Here is a 21,875-nt window from a genome sequence, read left to right as displayed (position 1 = left end):
GAAATGTATTTTAGGGCGTTCAGAAAAAACAACATTTTTTTTTTTAAACTACCAAATATACCGAGAAAAATCTAAATCTCCTGCCCATATTACATAGCTAAAAAAAACTTAATAGGATATTCGCCGAATAAATACATGTTTTTTATTATTATTATTTATTATTAACGTTATAAAAATCATAATTGATACATTGAGATTGAATTAACTAGTCATCACGCCACTTTTCCGCAGGGGTAGGTAGTGAAAATAGAACGCCACATCAGTTTGTCTTTGCATACAATCTTCGCCTCTTGCATATTCATACATCTCCTATTGTACATATCCGCCGATTATTCCATTTTCTGACCTGACCACTTTCAAGTTTTTTAAACACTTGATCATACCAAGTTTCCCTAGGTCTTCCTCTGCTTTAATTACCAACCACATTCGTCTCAAATTTGTCCATAATTAAAGTCAAACAAATTTTATTTATAAAATTTAAATTGAAAGTAATTTGATAATAATTTTGGGTTAGACGTTTATTGAAATTATACTAATGAATAAATTTTAATTCACATGGATTATTTCAATGTCAAGTTATCTCATTGATTGATGGTGCATTAATTACTGTTTTGTACTATACTTTGCGGCACATAAAATAATTTGGTTTTGCTAGAAGGGGTTTCAAACCCCCTCGGGGTGGTTGATTGGGTTTATCAGAGTTTAAAAAATGGGGTTGGGAAGGTTAATTCGGTTTATCAGGGTTTTTAAAAAAAATATTAGGTCCTAAACTACTCGATAAAATCGCCATTTTCTCGAACGCTTACGTAATCAGCCATTCTATGGATCCTTTGCAAGGCAAGCATTAGCCTCATTTTTTAAAATTGCCTAATCTTGATCTCCGGATTACGTGTTAGAAGACTCTCTCCTTCTATCGCCCGGTCACGGTTAAACGTAGTCATATAGGGGTGGGATAGGTAAACATCCCCTTAAACTTAGAAGGCTAAGCTGGCGTGTTAAGTTAAGACGTGAACTTTTTCTTGATGTTTACTTTTGTAGGATAGCTGTCAAGGATCATCTGTCGAGAATTTAATAAGGATTACTAAACGCTTCAACTTTTTTTTCTGATTAATTACAGAAATAATTAAGGATAAGTTATTAGTTATTTTAATAAAAATAAAACATAAATAAATACTTCAAAGAAATCATATAATCGAATTAGGGATAATTGAAAAGTTTCAATTAATGATTCGGCAATCACATTGTGATAAAATCTATCTTAACTAACTAACTAATTAACCATCACGCCACTTCCCGCATTGGTAGGCAGAGAAAATTTCGCCGCCGATTATTTCGACTCTTGACTTAACAGCATTTTTCTTGAGCTTTCGAGCATTTGACATAAATAAAACTACCCATTTTTAAGTTTTACTTGATAAATACCACTATTTTTTAAAACTAAAATTAAAAATAGAGACCTGTTCAAGACAAGGGCAATTACTTGCAAGTAATAATCGATGTTACGGAGACCTGACACGAAACACAGAAAAGAAGATTTTTAAAAAAGTGTATGGTCATGTGGAGCGTATGAGTAATTGGAGAATGACCAAAGAAGTATATTCAGCAAATGTGAACGTGAAAACAGAACAACAATACAACGTTTTAGAATTTAATACATAAACCCTGATGATGACAAGGTTCTTGTTGAAACCGGTTGGATAAAGTGTACCAATAAAAAGTGGTAAAAACAAAGTTGTTTTATTTTATAAAGTTTATAAAATGTGCCACAAAGTATTTGCGAAAAACATTAAAGAAAACAATAATTCTATTGTACATGATCGGAGGGTATGTATGACCAGATAAATTGGTATAGCTAGGGGTGTATGTGAAGATAATCAAATCTGGCGTTCTTCCCTCTCTGCCTACTGCTGCAGTGAAAAGGCATGATGGTTGCAAGAGTAGTAGCAGTATAATCAAGAGTATATTGCAAGAGTAGTGTATCACGCTGGATATTGATCTGCTCCATGTGTCTGATGAGGTGTTCCGAAGCGGGATTCTTCTACACCTTTAACAAGAGTATTCTAGCTTATTTTCAATTTTTTGTAAGTGTATATGCTTTGAATTTAGTTTATAATGTGTATGTTTATTATAAATAAATAAATTGAAATTGAAATAATGTGGGGCGTTTATTTAAAATAATTGTGTATACTCTATCGAGATTTTCACCGTTCATAGTTAGTTTTACTTTTAAATAATTAAAAAAATAAGTGAAAGGAAAATAGTGGATAGATTATTTCTGACGTTTTACGGGCTAAATAGCAAATTACTCATATCTTGGAATCAAATGACTCAATGTTTACCGCCCGTACATCAGCATAGCATACCTTAGTCATTATTTTTATTTTTTGTAATCATTCATTCTATTATGTATCACCTTACGTTAGGCATGTTCCACCCATACATGTTGCGGACACATCGCTTACTTTGAAATTTTCGACTCAAGGAAGCAGACTCAGAAATGCTGAAATCTTACTTATATACCATCCTCATAGAAAATATATGTGGTTTTTAATTTCCTTGCTTACGACAAGCCCAGTAAAAGTGTATATTAAATATAAATTAGCCATCCAGACTCCCCAATATTGCACTGCACTGCCAACCCCCAAGTAAACGATTCCTGGACAGACCACCAAAAAGATGGAAACAGCTGGGAATCGACATCGCAGGAGGCTAATCCCTCTTAAAAAACAGGCTACCAGACCTTCACTATGTAGAAGAAGGTTTATATATAAATATATAAATATATATATATATATATATATATATATATATATATATATATATATATATATATATATAAACATATATATATATATATATACATATATATATATATATATATATATATATATATATATATATACCCACCCTCTATATGTTTATACTGTACGTACCCAAAGAATGTACTTAAAATGTTTGATTGTTTATGTAAGCTTATCCTCAAGTATCCGATTGCTTACCAATGAAAAGATAAAGCACTGATAAGATTACAATGAAACCATGCAATCGTCACAGGTGATTCAGTCATAAATTAATATGTTTTTCCAACACATTATTAGTCTGTGCGTCATGAAGAGATGATACAGAATATTGCTCTTGATAACCTGTGTGGACAAGTGTATAATTTTACGTGTTACAAATAAAATACAATCATGTCGCTAGAAAACTGTCGATTCGAGTTCTCAAACCCACAAGGGGTGTTTTACAGTGGTGAAGTTATGTATGGGAGTTTTTACATGACCCTGGACCGTCCGAAGAAAATCAAAGGTCAGTTTTCTATTGATGTTATTTGAATTTCTACACACTTTTGTGCATAGAGCATTTCACTTTCAGCCGTGATATCATACCCAGAGTCACCTTCATCTACTTGGATTTTTTGTCCATTATATGCGGATACGAAGTTCGTTAATAGAGAAAAGTTATATAGAGGATTTATTGTACCACATGGAATAAACTAACTACCTAACTAAGCATCACACCGCTTCTCCGCAGGGGTAGGCAGAGAGAATAGAACGCCACACCACTCTGTCTTTGCAAACATTCTTCGCCTCATACATACCCGAAGATTATTACGACTCCTGACCCGGCCGCTTTCAAATATTTGACATACTTGATTGTGTCAAGTTTTCTTAGGTCTTTTTCTGCTTCTTTTTCCTACTACATTCACCTCATAAATTTGTTTAACCATTCTTTCCTCACTAATACGTTCCACATGTCCAAACCATCTCAACACACCTTTCTTAATTTTATTGATAATGCTTATCTGAGCCTTGGAAGAAAAGGTATTGTTTAATAATTTTTTTAAATTTTCTAAATATTATTCAAATGGAAAAAAAACCCTCAGGTTTTACCTAAAAAGATCTGTGGCATATTTTTAAACTTTAAAAACGTTCTCCTGAAAAATCAAGTTTTTTGATTTATGACGTTCTTGAAAAGAATGAGCGATTTGTATTTTGATCTGTTGATGGAAACATATTCATATTCAAAATATATCATATTTGTATTCATAAACTAAAAAATGGTATGGAAAAATAGATTTGTTTTAATGTTTCTTATTTGTTCCCAGAACTGGAGGTACAATTGACTGGAGGAGCGACGTGTATGTGGAACGAGCATTATTCTACCGGAAAGTCTACAGTAACTGTTCATTACTCGGCAAAACAACCTTACTTCGAGATGACTAACAGCTTACTAATTGGCAAAGCTTTCCCTATAAAAGGTACCGTTTCACTATCTCAGTAAAATTCATTAATTACTTGGCAAAACAACCTTACTTCGAGATGACTAATAGCTTACTAGTGGGCAAATCTTTCCCTATAAAAGGTACCGTTTCACTATCTTAGTAAAATTCATTCATTACTTGGCAAAACAACCTTACTTCGAGATGACTAACAGCTTACTAGTTGGCAAATCTTTCCCTATAAAAGGTACCGTTTCACTATCTTAGTAAAATTCATTCATTACTTGGCAAAACAACCTTACTTCGAGATGACTAATAGCTTACTAGTTGGCAAATCTTTCCCTATAAAAGGTACCGTTTCACTATCTCAGTAAAATTCATTAATTACTTGGCAAAACAACCTTACTTCGAGATGACTAATAGCTTACTAGTTGGCAAATCTTTCCCCATAAAAGGTACCGCTTCACTATCTTAGTAAAATTCATTCATTACTTGGCAAAACAACCTTACTTCGAGATGACTAACAGCTTACTAGTTGGCAAATCTTTCCTTATATAAGGTACCATTTCACTATCTTAGCAATATAACTGTTCATTACTCGACAAAACAACCTTACTTCCAGATAATCAACAGCTTATTAGTTGGCAAAGCTTTCCATATAAAAGGTATCTTAGTAAAATAACTGTTTATTACTCGGTAAAACAATCTTACTTTAAGGGACCAACAGTTTACTGGTTGGCAAATCTTTCCTTATAAAAGGTACTTGCGCTCCGTTTCGAACTGGTAGTTTAATTTCCATGGGCATATTTAAAATGAAAATAAGTGTATTCGTAGCAACGTTTACTATTATCATCTTTCTTAACTGCATCAACTCATTTCCCAATATCTTGAACCACTTTTCCTTCAAATTTTAAAATCAAACACAGATTTTTAAAGTATACCAATTTGTATTTTATTGCTAAAAACACATAAAAATAAAATTTGTGACATTTTCAAACTAATGTGAAGATTAAATGGACTAATGGTCCTTATATAGCTATAAAATTACAGTTACTTAAGTAATAGTTGTAAGATTTGCAGTAATTATTTAATTTACATATTATTTTTATGCGCTTTTAACAATAAAACACAATTTAATATACTCTTAAAATCAGAGTTTGGTTTTAAAATTTAATATGTAAATAAAATGGAGTTGTACATATTAAACGCCAAATCTATAAATAAATGAAATTTCGCACCATAAAAGGGAGTTATAAAAATTAAAGGGGTAGGTATTGCGTTTTCAAATATAATTATTTTTGGACATATCGTTTACTCCTTTCAAGAACGTCATAAATAAAAAATCGTAAATTTTCAGTTGTACATGTTTTAGGAATGCCCAGAAAATTTACTATATCCCAGCAAAAGATGCATATTTTTAACTTAATATTTACCCGCTACAGGTCAGAAAATGCTGTTTTTACATTTTGAATAAAAGGTATTGTTTAATTAATTTTTAGCATATTAAATATTTTTCAAATGACCAAAAAACCTTCAGGTTTTACCTAAAAAGATCTGTTGCACAGTAAAAAGTTCAATAAGTGGCTTGATATTTATTTTTAATACATTGTGTTATATTTTTAAACTTTAAAAACGTTCTCCTGAAAAGTCAATTTTTTTTTATTTATGACGTTCTTGAAAGGAGTGAGCGAAGTGAGGGACAGCCTACTGATTACTGTAAAGGATAACTCTTGAGACAGAATATGCCTTTTATCTTTCAGATGGTTGTGTGGAGATTCCGGCTGGCGAACACAAGTTTGATTTCTCAGTTTACATTCCCCCCGAGGCTTCCACTTCGTTCGAAGGAATTTACGGTCGAGTGAGATATTCAGCCAAAGTGACTCTCAAGAAGCCCGGATTGTTGGACTTCAACCAGCGAACGAAATCTTCCTACACCGTTCTAAGGAACCACAATCTCAACTTACAACCACACCTCAAAGTACGTAAAGTAATAAATAAATGTACACCCATCTTAAAGAAACTGTCTAAATCCTTTTAATTTTCGTTTTCCCCTTTCCTATGTTTTCGTTTTTATTAGATTTTTGTTTTGTACCAACATTTCTTTACCAAATTGTGAGTGTGCCCAAATACATACTTGTTCACAAAATCTGGATTATCTCCAATTATAGGAGTTATTTTCATATCATTTTTGACATCTCATCAAAGATGAAGAAGAAAATGGAAGTCTAGGCATTTACGGGGCTGACGACCGTCATAGGCTGGTTTATGTGATCTTAAAAAAATATTTCTTGATAGAACTGCATTTTATATAATGAATTAACATCAAACTGGTGATGTCGATAACCACGAAACCCGGTAACTGATCAAATAAAGTAAATGTGGAAAAACTGTATAGTTCTTATTTTATTATATTTGCATTTTTAATTCAAGTATAAATTTTCCAGGTGAGGATTTCAACGGTTTTTCCAAGTAAGAAAACACTATTTTCTATCAAAGGAACCCTATTGTCCATCATATTATTTTTCCTTGGTTTTCTCTACATCTTTTTCATCTCCTTATCTATTCCTAATTCCATTGCTTTACTCGTTTTCATCAATTTACAGTTCATTTAATATTCATTTAATATACAAAAAGTATTTTTATTTCTCGAAATAATATATCAATATGATCCACAAAGTTAATGCTTTCAATATTCAAAACATACTTTAATTAGTACTATAATTTCTTGAATGTTTTCCGCAGATACTTTGTGGCACATTTTATAAACTTTATAAAATTAAATAACTTTGTTATAACCACTTTTTAATTAATACAATTTGACCTACCGTTTTCGACAAGAACCTTGTCATCATCAGGGTTTATTTTAATTCAAAATCGTTAAAATACTCCTCCCAAAAAACTTAAACCAGTAGGTTAATTTATTATTAGATTAAAACCAATATTTTTAGCATTTCCACTTTTTTATTTGACCAGCGACCGGGTTTCGTCGTTACCGACATCATCAGACTGGTGATGTCGGTAACGACGAAACCCGGTCGCTGGTCAAATAAAAAAGTGGAAAAGCTAAAAATATTGGTTTTAATCTAATAATAAATTAAAAATGCAATTCCATCACGAAGTGGCAGTGGATAATATAAATCCAGTAGGTTAAATTGTATCAATAAAAATGTGGTTATTACAAAGTTATTTCATTTTATAAAGTTTAATACTATAATTATTTGTTTTTTGCTACGGCAACTCATTTGATTAAAATGTTTTTTTTCATTCAGCATATTTTAGGTAAACTGTTACTTCTTAAACACTAATAAATTATGTGATTAGCAAATTGTAAGATGTATTAAGATTTCAAAGAGGGTATTTTTTCATTTATTTTTCTAGAATCCCATGGGAGTAAAGGAACGGAAAGATTTCCACACACTTTTTGTTAAAACCGGGAGCCTTTGGATAACAGTAGAGCTACCTCGGACTGGATTTGTACCGGGACAAGATGTCCCAGTCAAATGTATCATTAATAATACCAGCAGTGTGTCGGTCACGGAAACTAAGTTCACCTTGAAACAGGTAATAATTTTTTTAATGATTAGATATTACAAGTATCTAGAGTCGATTATTGTAACGGTATATACACGGGTCTACCAAACAATAAAATGACTCGACTGCAATCAGTGTTAAACGCAGCAGCGAGACTAATTTTTGGAATTTCTAAATTCAGTCACATTACCCCACTACTTCACAAACTCCACTGGTTACGCTTTCCCGAAAGGGTTGAGTATAAACTCTGCCTACTCATGTATAAATCAATACACAATATGGCTCCAGAGTATCTTAAGGAGCTGTGTATTCCAGATGAATTGGTTGATAGACGTCTCACGCTTCGATCGGCTACAACATCTGCAATGGGCAAAGTGATCTTACCAGCTCGCAACCAACGCACTAAATTTGGCGAGCGTGCCTTTGCTGTTGCAGGCCGACGGCGTGGAATGCTCTTCCACCAATGGTTAGAAATAGTGAGAGTGAGATGATCTTTAGAAAAAGACCAAAAACACGTTTGTTTGCTAAATCATTTCCCCGTTAATATTTTCCCCAATTCATTCACAGTGAAGCGCCCTTGAGGTATTTTTTTACGAAAATGGCGCTATATAAGTTATCCAAATTTATTATTATCATTATAGCTGAGAATGAATGAAAATATTCATATATTTTTATAAAATAAAACTCAAGCATTGTTTTTAACCACTTTTATTTTTGGGACTTTTTTCTTACCAGTATGTAAAAGTACTGCAGTACTTTTACTGATCTATGATGGATATCTTTTGAGATGTATAAGATCATATCCATTCCTGAAGATGACAAGGTACTTGTCGAAACCGGTTGAAAAGAAGTACAAAAAAGTGGTAAAAAACAAAGTTTATTCTTTTAAAGTTTGTAAAATGTGCCACAAAGAAATTTTAATTTTTTGTATACATTTAACATGTATGTGAATACTAAAAGTCCGATATAATATTATCATTCACTTTATGGAAAGATATGATTAAATTAAATTACATTAAAATTAAATAAAGCACTTCTACAGGTTTGACTATAAATTGAGCATCTGTAACCTCCGAAACTAGTCGTTACAATATAATACTCAAGTGGTAAAAAACAAGTGTTGTATTTATAATTCCGATATAATAAATAATATTAATAGTATTATTTTTTGACATCTCATCAAAGATGAAGAAGAATATGGAAGTCTGGGCATTTACGGGGCTGACGACCGTCATCGGCTGGTTTAAGTGATCACTTTACACACGTGTAACATTCACCAATTCTACCCATTATTGACAACCACACTACTCAAATTCTTGGAAGTTCTTTATATATGAACCAATTTAGAAACCTTGTCTTGAATCACTAGAACTTCACTAGAGACATCTATTGGTGAGATTTAAAGAAACTTTTTACTAAGCAGAAACTCTTATATTAGTATGTGAGGTCCAAATCCTGGATTTTAAATCTCACCAATAGATGTCTCTAGTGAAGTTCTAGTGATTCAAGACAAGGTTTCTAAATTGGTTCATATATAAAGAACTTCCAAGAATTTGAGTAGTGTGGTTGTCAATAATGGGTAGAATTGGTGAATGTTACACGTGTGTAAAGTGATCACTTAAACCAGCCGATGACGGTCGTCAGCCCCGTAAATGCCCAGACTTCATTATTCTTCTTCATCTTTGATGAGATGTCAAAAAATAATATGAAAATAACTCCTGTAATTGGAGATAATCCAGATTTTGTGAACAAGTATTTGGACACACTCAAAATGTTGTAATATTAATAGTATTATTTATTGATTCAGCATTTACTTTGTGGAATGACATGATTGTTTAATTAAATTAAAAACTGGAATATACCATTTAATCGAGTTTTATTTTTATTTACGACTAGTTTCGAAAACGACACTTGTTTTCATCTTCTGGAACAAATTAAAACTAACGAACAAAAATATATTTAGGTGTATATATAGGTTAATAAATATAGAGAGGGGGGTTAAGGAACAAGATTTTTTTGTAAAGGGAAACATTGATAATAATAGTGACGTATTTTAAAACAGTTTTTTAGTTATTATTTTTTTATCTGAATTTCAATTTTAATGTATTTCTAAATTTTCTAAATTATTCATGACTTGACCTTTATTTGTGACAGAGTGTAATAATTTAAGTGTATGAGAGTCAAATGAGTGGTTAGTTTCCAGTTAGTTTTATATTAATAGTGTTAAGGTATATTACAGATTTATAATGATTTTTTCCAGAATGCTCTTTATAAAGTAGTATCTCCATCTAAGAAAGAAAGAAATAAGACAAAAGTATTATCAATACACAAGGGGACCGGTGTGGAAAAAAAGAAAACCGAAACATACAAATTTGACCTTTATATACCGGCCGTACCTCCATCTACTGACAAAAACGCACCTTCCATTCTAACGATCTCCTACTTTATACAGGTAACAATCAATCTTCTTTTTCTTCTAACCCTTATCCTTACTCGATGGTGCATAGGGCACTGTAGTGATATCTTGATCGTCAATTGCATGAAGGCAAGGCGATCATTCCTGCGCTCTTTGTAGCAGACCAGTGTGATATTAAAACCCTTCTTCTTCCTGGCTCTATCCCTAACTTATCGTCTTTGCAGACTTTTGAGGTTAGCTCTCCTCGTCTTCAGATTGTAGGACTTTCCATCATGGACAATGTCACCTAGGCCATGCATTCGAATCATGTTATCTTTCTGTGGCATCCATTATTTTCTTTGGTTTTACTCTGGATGTTTTTCGAGGAAGATCTATGGTGATTACCTGGTCCTATGTGCCCATACCATCTCAATTGCCCTTCTTCTACCTTACTTTTGATGTGAGTTACACCCATGCTTCCACGAATGCGTAAACTTTTTATTTTATCTCTAATGGACACTAAGAGAGGTTTACCCTTTGACTGATAAAAGATTTATAAATATGAGAGTGAAAATCACTTATATTTATTTTGACTCCTCTGGGAATCGAACCCGGGCCCTCGATAATGAGAACATCTGTAGTTCTCGAAACTTGTCTAATTTTCATTAATAAATTTAAAATTTGTCCAGTGCAAAAGCGTTATTTTTGTCTTTGAATTGTTTTTATTGATTTCAGATTAAAGGAATAGTATCAGGGATGCATAAAAACTTTAAAATGAGGGTTCCAATTGAAATTGGTACAATCCCTCTGATACTATATGACCAACCGTCTACTAGTTCTTCAGGAAGTGTACCTAATTATGGCGATTACGGTAATATTATTGCTTTATACCTTTGTAACAAATGGTTTTTAATTTAAAAAGGAGAAATATGTGTGTTTTTATTATTTACAAAATATTTAAATTTCATACTATGTATGTGAGCCTAAGAGGTTCATTATTAGAAAGTGGTATCAAATTGTAGTAGAGTGGGTTCGAACCGAGAAACTCTGACTTAAGAGTCCGCGACACTAACCACGGGACCACAACCCGACACATTTTATTTTAGACTTTTCTTTAAATCTTTTTTTTTATTTTTTTTTTATTTTACCTTTTATTTTTTTATCATTGAATGTGATTTAAATGTCACGTTTAAAATAGTTTATTTCTTCAAAATAACGAAAAACATCTACAAAATATTTATGTTATTTTTTTATGAATTTAAAAAGGGTTATCTAAATGTTTATCTGAAATATTTAAATCAAGGAAGTTAATTGATTGACTGTTTTTTTTTAAACACGAGTGTAGTTGACTGTAAAACGACTCGATTTCCGCCAGTTCAAAAATTTTCTTTGGTTATTTTTTTTTAAACGTTTTTTTCAAATTTTTTAAATGTTCTTGATAAATACACAAATATTTCACATAATATTATTTTTGTAGGCCTAAACGGCCCGTTATTAAATATTGAAATAAATCTGTGGTAGAGTAAAAAAAAAACCTTGGGACCACCAGATCAACCAGAACCTAAGATCTGGTGATGTCAAAAGTCTGCGTAATTGGAGGGCATGTATGAGTAGATGTATGGATGAAAAGGAAGCTAGGAGTGTATATCAGGACAGAAGAGTGTGACGTTCCATTCTCTCTGCCTACCCCTGCAGAGAAACGGCGTGATGCTAGTAGTAGAAGTAGTAGGTAGTTTCGTAAAATCTCTACATGAATAAATATGTAAGGTTTTGTTTACAAAGCATGTATTGTTAAATTCGGGGTATTGTTGCAACATCACTTTGTTTTTGTCAATTTATAATAAAAGTTTTACTTGGAAAATATTGGTAATATTGATATTCACCAAATAAAACTTTAATTAAAAATGGATAGATTATTACCACTTAGTGACTGCCGAATCAATATATAAAATTGTTTTTCTATGTTAAATTGTTTACTATGGAACATATGACGGTTTTAAATCAAGTGTACTTTTTTGACAACCCTGGATTTTAAGCTTTTTTAAAGTAAGTTATCTTTTACTCATTTTTTTCTTATTTTTCAGCTCCACCAACTTACGAGGAGGCAATAAGTGCGGACAGAATGACGGAAAAGGTGTCGGACGATGCTGATATTGACGAATCGACATTCTATTACCCTAAATATCCAATTTACCATTTTTTAAAAGAGGAGCTTCAATAACAAACTTTTATTCAGATTGTGATCTCGATACCGAGTCTCTGTTCTCTCTCTCCGTGATAGATAATTGTAAAACAAAATATTGAAAATTAATACGGTGGAAATAATAAAAAAAATACTTGTTCATTTTCTGACATAAGACTAACCTAGTTAGTCAGACATTTTGTAAAAAAAAATATTTATATATATATAAATTATTATTATACAATATTAAACAAATTTAATAATTTGTTTGTGTTTGTTTTAACAAATTGTTTTATTCGTTAATGCGGCATCAACTGTGTGATTATGATGTAAATATATTAATTAAACACTCGTATGAGACCACTCATGAGTTTATTAATATAAACACAACTACGAGTAGTTTCGAGAACTATGTAAGTTCTCATCGACTTTATCACCAATTTATGCAAACGAAAGCGCTTTGACAAACTTTTTTATAATTATTTAATTTACCTTTTTTAATTAAAAAATGACATCTTAGCATACATGAAAAAGAATATGGAGGTCTGGGCATTTACGGGGGTTACAACCGTCATACGCTGGTTTAAGTGATCACTTTACCATCTTATGACAGTCGTAAGCCCCGTACATGCGCAGTCCGCCATATTCTTCTTAATCAATGTCGAGATGATAAAAAATGATATAAAAATAACTCCTGTAATTGGAGATGATCCAGATTTGTGATCAAGTGTTTGAACACAGTCAAAATGTTGTATTTTTTTAATGAACGGTTACGAAGCAAAAACCATGACGAGCCGATAGAATATATATATATATATATATATATATATATATATATATATATATATATATATATATATATATATATATATATATATATATATATATATATATATATATATATATATATATATATATATATATATATATATATATATATAAATATATATTTATTTATTTAAATATATATATATATATATATATATATATATATATATATATATATATATATATATATATATATATGTATATATATATATATAAATATATATAAGTATATATTTATAAAGGTAACATTTAACGTAATTAATTTTTTTAGTAAGACATTGTTTATGTATTGAAAAGATAAGTTTTTCTTCAAAATAAATATATGGTTTTGAAATGTAATTAGTAATTTTTGGTATGCGAGTGTATTAAAAAAAAAAAAAAATATATATATATATATATATATATATATATATATATATATATATATATATATATATATATATATATATATATATATATATATATATATATATATATATATATATATATATATATATATATATATATATATATATATATATATATATATTACTCTAATATCCCTCACTCCTTTCAAGAACGTCATAAATCAAAAATCGTCAATTTTTAGTTGTGCATGTTTTTGGAATGCCCAGAAAATGTACTATATCCCAGCAAAAGAGGCATATTTTTACGACAATTCGCTCACTCCTTTCAAGAAAGTCATAAATCGATAACCGTCAATTTTCAGTTGTCCCAGCAAAAGCGGCATATTTTTAACTTAATATTTACCCGCTACAGGGCAGAAAGTGTTGTTTTTGTATTTTGAAGAAAAGGTATTGTTTAATTATTATTTTAAATAAACTAAATATTTTTCAAATGGAGAAAAAACCTTCAGGTTTTACCTAAAAGGATCTGTTGCACAGTAAAAAGCTCAATTAGTTGCTTGATATTTATTTTTAATACATTGTGTTATATTTTTAAACTTTAAAAACGTTCTCCTGAAAAATCAAGTTTTTTGATTTATGACGTTCTTGAAAGGAGTGAGCGATATGTGTTTATTTGAAATAAATAAAAAAAAAATTACGCGGAGACACGACTGGCTTTCCGCACAGCCGGCCGGTTTCAGAATTGTCTGTTTGCGAGTTCCACCTTAAATATATATGAAAGTTTTAAATATGAAATTTATCTTATTTAAAATAATTTAATGTGAAATAAAGTATACAATAATTATGAAATACATAAATGAATATATCTTATTTATTAAGAATGAGGGTTTGTAACTTGGGGTTGATTGCTAAATCCTGGCTGCGACGGGTTCTGATTTGAGTGGAACACCGGGTATCGGGGTGAATAGGTCACATCACTGTTCTCATCATTGGGGTCGCTTTCCATCATCTTGGCGGATATTTCAGATTCCTCGTAAGTCGGCAAACCTGGAACAATACCAAATTATAATGTATTCTTTTTAGTCATCCTCGCTTTTTGGCGACGCTGTGTTATCTTTTGCTCAGTACAATGGCTGATTCTAGTGATTCAATAACAATGTTTCTAAATTGGTTCATATACATATATAGAACTTCCAAGAATTTGAGTAGTGTGGTTGTCAATAATGGGTAGAATGGTTGAATGTTACACGTGTGTAATGTGATCACTTAAACCAGCCTATTACGGTCGTCAACCCCGTAATTGCCCAGACTTCCATATTCTTCTTCATCTTTGATGAGATGTCAAAAAATAATATCATAGTCGATAGTTGTATGTACGCATGCTCCGAATTCCATAGACAGCTAGACGCACCAATGAGTCCATTCGCCAGGAACTATGCTTGGATGGCTTGACTCTGGCCAATATCTGTACCCGACGGATTCTCCAAATCTTTGGACACGTTGCGCATGGCAACGAGGATAGCCTGGAACGACTAGTTGTGATCGGTAGCCTGGAGGGAAAGAGAGGGAGAGGGAGATCCCCGCACGATGGACCGATCAAATTAAGGCAGCAGCAGGCACCTCAGCAGTTGGAGCGCTACGTGCAGCGCATTCAAGGGATAACTGGAGAAGAGTCATTTCTTCTGCAAGGGTCACAACCCTCAGCAATGAGGAATAAGACGGAGAAGAAGAGTTGTTTCTACAAATAGCAAGCGTCGAAGACCTGTTTTATGTGGTATCAGCAAGCTAAACGCAGCGCAAGTACAACGTCTAAACAGAGAAGAGGAATATTATATCGTATAAAACATTTTTTTACCTATTTGTTGATACTGTGGTGGAGCTTCCTGGTATTGTGGTTGGTTTGAAGAAGATTGCCCATTGTTAAGCGGAACATTTCCTATTTTTACAGGAAAATGACATTTGAGATTTGTATGCATTCCAGATACTATTGCACGTACCTGTAAATATAAAAGAATATTTAAAAATAAACATTGTTTATGTGAAAAATACATGAATTATGAAGAAATATAAGGGATAATGAAGAAATGTAAAGTTGTAGAAGACAATAAGTACAAAAAATAGACACATTTTGCCTTCCTGGCATTATATCTAAGAATTTAAATTAAAATTAAAATTTCATAAGGTATTTATTTATTGATTTGGCGATTAATTTGTAGAACTCCATTTTAATTTATGAATTAATTTTTAAATCAAACACAGATATTTTGAGTCTACTATGTTGTATTTTATTCAAAACTCATAAAAATTAATAATTTCATTAATTGATTCGGCAGTCACTTTGTGGTAAAATCTATCCATTTTTAATTAATGTTTTACTTAGTAAATAACACTATTTCTTAAAATCTACTGTGACACGTGTTTCGATGTATTCCGCATCATTTGTTGAAAATGATGCGGAATGCATAGAATGATGCGGAATGCATGTTTGAAAATGATGCGGAATGCATCGAAACACGTGTCACAGTAGATTTTAAGTAAAACGTTAATTAAAAATTAATAATGTGACAATTGTTTCGCCTAACTATGGCTTTTTCAAACGAATGTGAAGATTAAATAAACTGACGTTACTTTTATCTTTCGTTTTTATACGAAAAAAGATGGAAGTCTGATAATTCGAAACCTTAAAAATTACAGCTAACACACCAAAGGAATCCAACACCAATACATATAAACATCTTTTTTGATTGCATGCAGTATGGATGTTCAATCATGGGCAGAAAGCGTAAGCGTACAAAGTGATCACTTATCCCAGGTCAAAAGCATTTAAGTAATAATAAAAATGTTAAATGCTCTTACTTTTACAAAGTACTGGAAGAATACGAGAGAGCTATAGAGTGATGAAGGGGGTATAGGAGGAATGGCAAGAGCAACATGGAATTGTTTACTCTCATTTTTATCCAATCCTTCGCCAACATACTCCACAAGCTTATGTCTTTCTTGTCTGGCCTTCATACAAGGATATCGCGAAGTGTATGTTACTATCTGAAAATTAAACGATAAATTCGTAGTATAAATAAAGATAGTACATCACAATTGGAAAAAAACAATTCTTCAACTATGAAAGGGTGATAAATACTTGAATCTGAAGTTCGTCTTTGAGATCCCAAAACGATTTTACAATAGCAGAATGCAATACCAAACAATGTCAACTGAACTTCAAATATCTGGGAAAAATTTTTTACAATAACCTTTCTTCGAACATAAAAAAATAAAGAAAAAAACTATTATATCATTCAACTTGTTTAACCTCGGTGCATGTTTAACCTCGACTCGTAACGCATGTTTGTGCTGAAACATTAAGTGCATGTTGGTCTTCGGGTCTACCAAAAATCGCACGTGTTAAACATTTTGTGTAATTTGAAGTGTGTGTATGGTGCTATGGCGGTGAAAGGTGGTATTGTTTGCATGCTGTGGTAATGATTGTCCTGACGAAGAGACGGGTACGTCTTGAACTCGGTAGACATGAAAATCTCGGTGAATGGTTATAAACTAATATTATCAACATTTTTGTAAAAAAAAGAAGTAAAAATGACTAACCACAAAGTAAATGCTTAAAATATTAATAATATTAAGAATATGTTTAAGGTTCGCTTAACTGTATTAGGTAAATAGAAATGAAGTTGTGCATTTTAACATACCCTTTCTAAGCAGTAAGTTACGTTTGCAACGCGAACTTTACTTGAATTATTCGCGGAACACGATATGGGAATCTGGTGTCCCGGAACAAATCCTGTCTGCGGTATATCTATGAACAATCGAAGGCTTCCTTTTTTGGAAAAAAGGAGAGAGAATTCCTTCACAAGTTCTTGTTTTATCGGGAACTGGAATGATAAAAAAACACTCATTATTATTTAAAATATTCAAAGAAAATTCTTAATGGTTGTATCATAACCAAAAACATTAACTAACTAACGATCACACTATCACATTTATGTATCTCCTCATACATACAGGCTGATTATTTCGACTCCTCACCCGACCGCTTTCAAGTATTTGACAAGACCTAATCATGCCAAGTTTTTCTCGGTCTTCCTCTGCCCTTTCTCCAACTACAATCGCTTCATAAATTTGTTTTACCGTTCTATCCCCACTCATTTGTTCCACATGTCCAAACAATTTCAAAACACGTTTCTTAATTGTATCGATAATGCTGATAATGTCAGTTTTGCATTCTTTCCTTATGTCATCATTCGTGAACATCTATCACACGTTGCTTTGTCGTACATTCGACTGAGGGATCGTATTTCAACTGCATTCAGTCTACTTTCATCCAAAACAACCATCATAACAAAAACATTCATTTATGTTATAAGCCGCCTGCGTAGTGAAATGGTCAGCACGCTCGGCTACCGTTCTGGAGGTCCTGGGTTCGATTCCCAAGGGGGGTAAAAATAAATATAAGTGATTTTTTCACTGTAATATTTATTCAATATTACCATGGACTGGTACCTGAAGCGGAGGGCTGATCACCTTTCCTTCATGTGTAAAACGATCATGATAGCACTGCGTTTATAAGACACAGTGCCCTATGCACCATTGGGGTGCGGACAAGGGTTTTATTATTATTATTATTATAATGTTATAAGGGGTGTTCATATAGCTCGTCACATTTCTAGTAATGCTAAAATATATTTAATATTAAATTTATTACACGATCAAAACTTTACGTTTTAGTTAATTTAAAGTATTAAATATAAAATCTACTTACGGCACTCATAGGATCAAGGTTTAAGTCACTCATACAGATAACTGTGAAAGGGAATACCACCGTTTTATCAATACCAGACCAGCCTTTTGTGACACCAATTTTTAGATAATAAGAGTTCTTCCCGAAATATCCATGAAAAGATGAAGGAAGAGTCGGAGGAAGTGGTATTGAGAAGTTGAAGGAACTAAGTCCTTCGTTCAGTACCACGTACCCATCTGAAAACAAGTATTCCTTTTTTATCAATAGAGGTCAGCTCTGCAGCAAATAAAATAAAATAAGAAGAGCGTTATATTACCATACCGCAAAGTTGACAATGCTTTTAATGAATATTAAATATAAGAATGTTAGATTGAACGAAGGAAAATTGAGATTGAGAAAAGTTTTCTAAGGTGGTATGGACATGCGGAACGAATGGATACCGAGAAAATGACTAAGAAAGTATATTTGGAACATGTGAACGGGAGAACGGAAAGCGGACGGCCAAAAACGAGCACGACACTAAAAATATTGTTTATTAATTGAAAAATAATCAAATCTAAAAATTAATGATAATTTGATCTTAGATGGTTTTTAATAAAGGCATTTTTACATTTTTAATCGTATTGAAATTAAATATGTATTTAAAAGTCGAATGGTGAACATATTGTCCTCTCAGGATCTCAAAAACTATGCTTCTCTGCATTGTATATATGACTCTACTAAAATCAACATCACACACACACACACACACACACACACACGCACACACATTCATTCATTTGCTAGATCTAACTAACTAACTAACTAACCATCACGCCGCTTCCCCGCAGGGGTAGGCAGAGAGAATCGAACGCCACACCACTCTGTCTTTGCAAACATTCTTTGCCTCTTCTACATTCATGCATCTCCTCATACATACCCGACGATTATTACGACTCCTGACCCGGCCGCTTTCAAGTATTTGACATACCTGATTGTGCCAAGTTTTCCTCGGTCTTCCTCTGCTTCTTTTTCCAACTACATTCGCCTCATAAATTTGTTTAACCGTTCTTTCTTCACTCATACGCTCCACATGTCCAAACCATCTCAACACACCTTTCTTAATTTTATCGATAATACTTATCTCAGCCTTACATTCTTTCCTTATTTCACCATTCGAACATCTATCAAACATCGTTTTGCCACACATTCGTCTGAGCGATCGCATTTCGACTGCATTCAGTCTGCTTTAATCCTTCTTTTGCCAACTCCATGCTTCGCTTCCATACATAAGGGTTGGAACCAGAACTCCATTGTGTACTGCCAGTTTAGCTTCCGCTGATAGATTTTTATTTGCTAAAACTGATTTTAGTGCACCATTGACTCTGTTCAATTAAATTAAAGCATTCAATTAAAGCATTCACTTAAAAATTAAAAATAAAATCAATCCATAAAACGCACCCGGCGTCTAACGATTTTATTTTATTTTTCCAAAAGGAAGATAATTCTGAAAGCATTAAAAAACCAACCATTATAGAAAATGTGTTATTATTTACCGTCTTTTGGATAAGCTCCTGTAAGTGATATCAGGGGTGTAGTGAAATACACCTCGTGCCCGTGATAAGTGACAGTTCTTCTATGATTACTACTACCTTCAGTTTCTGACCACCTGGTTCTAGCTTCTCCGATGGCATTAAACGTCATATCTGTAAAAAAAACAAACAGATAACTATCTATAATATAATAATAATATCATATAAGATATGAATAATGTTTCGAAATTGGTTCATATATATAGAACTTCCAAGAATTTGAGTAGTGTGGTTGTCAATAATGGGTAGAATTTGTGAATGTTACATGCGTGTAAAGTGATCACTTAAACCAGCTTATGACGGTCGTCAGCCCCGTAAACACCCAGGCTTCCATACTCTTTTCATCTTTGATGAGATGTTTAAAAATATAGATAACAATCGTTTCATCGATTGTTTTGGCAGTCACTTTGTGATAATATCTATCTATTTTTAATTTTAAGTTTACTTAGTAATACCACTATTTCTTGAAATCTATTGTGATACGTGTTTTGATACATTCCGCATCATTTTTAAATACCGTATAGTACGGTATTTACTAAGTAAAACTTAAATTAAAAATAACAGTCAACTTATTAACGTTAAGTTTATTTAAAAATCATATCAATTATAACCTTTATTGTATCGATCCTTTTCTACTCGCACTAAAACAAAAGTCTAATGCGTAGTTCTGTAGTCAAAAGAACTTTTATTATCATGCTATAATGATGTTACTGGTTATATTATCCTAAAGTCATTGAAAATAGAAACTATGTATAAAAGAGTTATTCTTTATTGGATAATGGAGGTGGGTAGAACTGAAATAGGTGGCATCATTCGGCCATGGCGTATTTGATTGCATGTCATAAACAATTTTCTTTCTTATATTATATAAATAAATATTGTAAAATATGCCTTCGGCATGGGAAAATTCTGTGAGGGCACATTTTTGTAGTATGATAAAATATTATTAAATAATTAAATAAATAAATATGATATGGATTGCACCCATTTTCCATACCGCTCATTTGGTGCAACAATGGCGTTTTACACTTTTAGAAATATTACAAGAGATGCCATTCAGACGTTGTAGCAACAGAATTAGCGCCATTTTACTCAATTCTACACTGACACTCGCGCCATCTCGCAGCATTTCACTACAAAATCATTTCTGTCCATGTTTCTCCCCATATATAGTCATTCCGCACATTTGGAAATATTTAACATGTTTTTTTTTTAGTTTAATTACGTCTTTGTAGCACCAAATGATGGACATAAAACCTTTTGTGTTAAATATTTGAAGTTTCTTACCTAATATCTTCCTCGGTTTATCAAGTATTATGTTTATGGTTCCATTGACAGTCTGTCCACTGAAATACACTCCCAAGGGTGATTCATGGTATACAATATTACAATTACTGAACATTTTTTAAAATTAATTTGACATTCAACAAAATTATGATGGCGCCCAACGCTAATTCCACCTCACCTCTATTACCATACTGATAGGATTTCAACTAAATGTAGCATTTTTGTTTATCTGTTAATCTTATCTAAGGATGCTTTAAATGCTTTGGTAACGTAATTACTGATTATCATTTTGGGGGAATTTCTGATGTTATTAGAAATATCAATAGACTGATTCATTTCGTATAATTTTAATCTGTCGAGTGCTGAGTGTATTCTTTATGTGTGACTCTTTGCAATCATACATTTATATCAAATATATGCATACACATTTGTAAACATATATTTGTATTACAGATACATGTTTAGCAAAACAAATACAAGTAGGTACCTGAATATCTCTAGGTTGATTTGTCACGAGTGCTTATCGAGTAGATGTCAATAGTCATACCATGCAAACAAATTAGACTATATCACTTACTTATTTGCACAGGCTCCAATTTATATATATGTTTAATATTTTCCTTCGTAAATTGGGTGTAAATAATATGTAAAGTGGGTGTATAATAATAAAATAAACAATGTGTTGCTTTGTAATTAATGTTTAAAATTAAAGTTTATTCTTAATTTATCTTTATAATATTTTTCTATCTATCTATCTGATTCTGACAG

The 21,875-nt window shown here is 32.0% G+C and overlaps 2 protein-coding genes across 3 annotated transcripts; one reads left to right on the top strand and one right to left on the bottom strand.

Annotated features, from left to right (window-relative positions):
• Window positions 1-3,064: 3,064 nt before the first annotated feature.
• Window positions 3,065-12,592, top strand: LOC148313592 (arrestin domain-containing protein 17-like). The gene is made up of 7 exons (XM_088260549.1): window positions 3,065-3,306; window positions 4,106-4,258; window positions 5,980-6,197; window positions 7,598-7,780; window positions 10,011-10,202; window positions 10,881-11,016; window positions 12,230-12,592. Exons 1-7 carry the CDS (start codon window positions 3,192-3,194, stop codon window positions 12,364-12,366), a joined length of 1,134 nt encoding a protein of 377 aa, XP_088116675.1. The 5' UTR covers window positions 3,065-3,191; the 3' UTR covers window positions 12,367-12,592.
• Window positions 12,593-13,873: 1,281 nt separating this feature from the next.
• On the bottom strand, window positions 13,874-21,720 carry LOC148313591 (arrestin domain-containing protein 3-like). 2 transcript variants are annotated; one of them, XM_088260536.1, is made up of 8 exons: window positions 21,685-21,720; window positions 21,108-21,166; window positions 19,785-19,934; window positions 18,271-18,485; window positions 17,201-17,383; window positions 16,359-16,544; window positions 15,358-15,499; window positions 13,874-14,549 (listed from the first exon to the last, which is right to left on the bottom strand). In XM_088260536.1, the coding sequence occupies exons 3-8, from the start codon at window positions 19,930-19,932 to the stop codon at window positions 14,377-14,379; spliced, it is 1,047 nt and encodes a 348-aa protein (XP_088116662.1). In that variant the 5' UTR covers window positions 19,933-19,934; window positions 21,108-21,166; window positions 21,685-21,720; the 3' UTR covers window positions 13,874-14,376. The 2 variants fall into 2 exon arrangements, with proteins under 2 accessions (XP_088116662.1, XP_088116655.1); XM_088260529.1 differs by lacking the exon at window positions 21,685-21,720 and having other exon boundaries at window positions 21,108-21,297.
• Between the last annotated feature and the right edge of the window lie 155 nt (window positions 21,721-21,875).

This window comes from Brachycentrus maculatus, unplaced genomic scaffold (assembly GCF_059751285.1).
Source record: "Brachycentrus maculatus isolate JH-2025_06_01 unplaced genomic scaffold, ASM5975128v1 h1tg000007l, whole genome shotgun sequence".
Classification (NCBI taxonomy): domain Eukaryota; kingdom Metazoa; phylum Arthropoda; class Insecta; order Trichoptera; family Brachycentridae; genus Brachycentrus; species Brachycentrus maculatus.
This window is presented reverse-complemented; position numbering and strand designations above follow the sequence as displayed.

Excerpts from the sequence above, each read along its gene's own strand:
- LOC148313592 (XM_088260549.1), top strand. The coding sequence starts at position 3,192 with ATGTCGCTAGAAAACTGTCGATTCGAGTTCTCAAACCCACAAGGGGTG. Across the intron at positions 4,259-5,979 it reads CAAAGCTTTCCCTATAAAAG|ATGGTTGTGTGGAGATTCCG; the intron begins GTACCGTTTCAC and ends TTTATCTTTCAG. Across the intron at positions 6,198-7,597 it reads ACTTACAACCACACCTCAAA|AATCCCATGGGAGTAAAGGA; the intron begins GTACGTAAAGTA and ends TTATTTTTCTAG.
- LOC148313591 (XM_088260529.1), bottom strand. The coding sequence starts at position 21,222 with ATGTTCAGTAATTGTAATATTGTATACCATGAATCACCCTTGGGAGTG. Across the intron at positions 16,545-17,200 it reads TAACTTACTGCTTAGAAAGG|ATAGTAACATACACTTCGCG; the intron begins GTATGTTAAAAT and ends TTTAATTTTCAG. Across the intron at positions 14,550-15,357 it reads ACCACAGTATCAACAAATAG|GTTTGCCGACTTACGAGGAA; the intron begins GTAAAAAAATGT and ends GTATTGTTCCAG.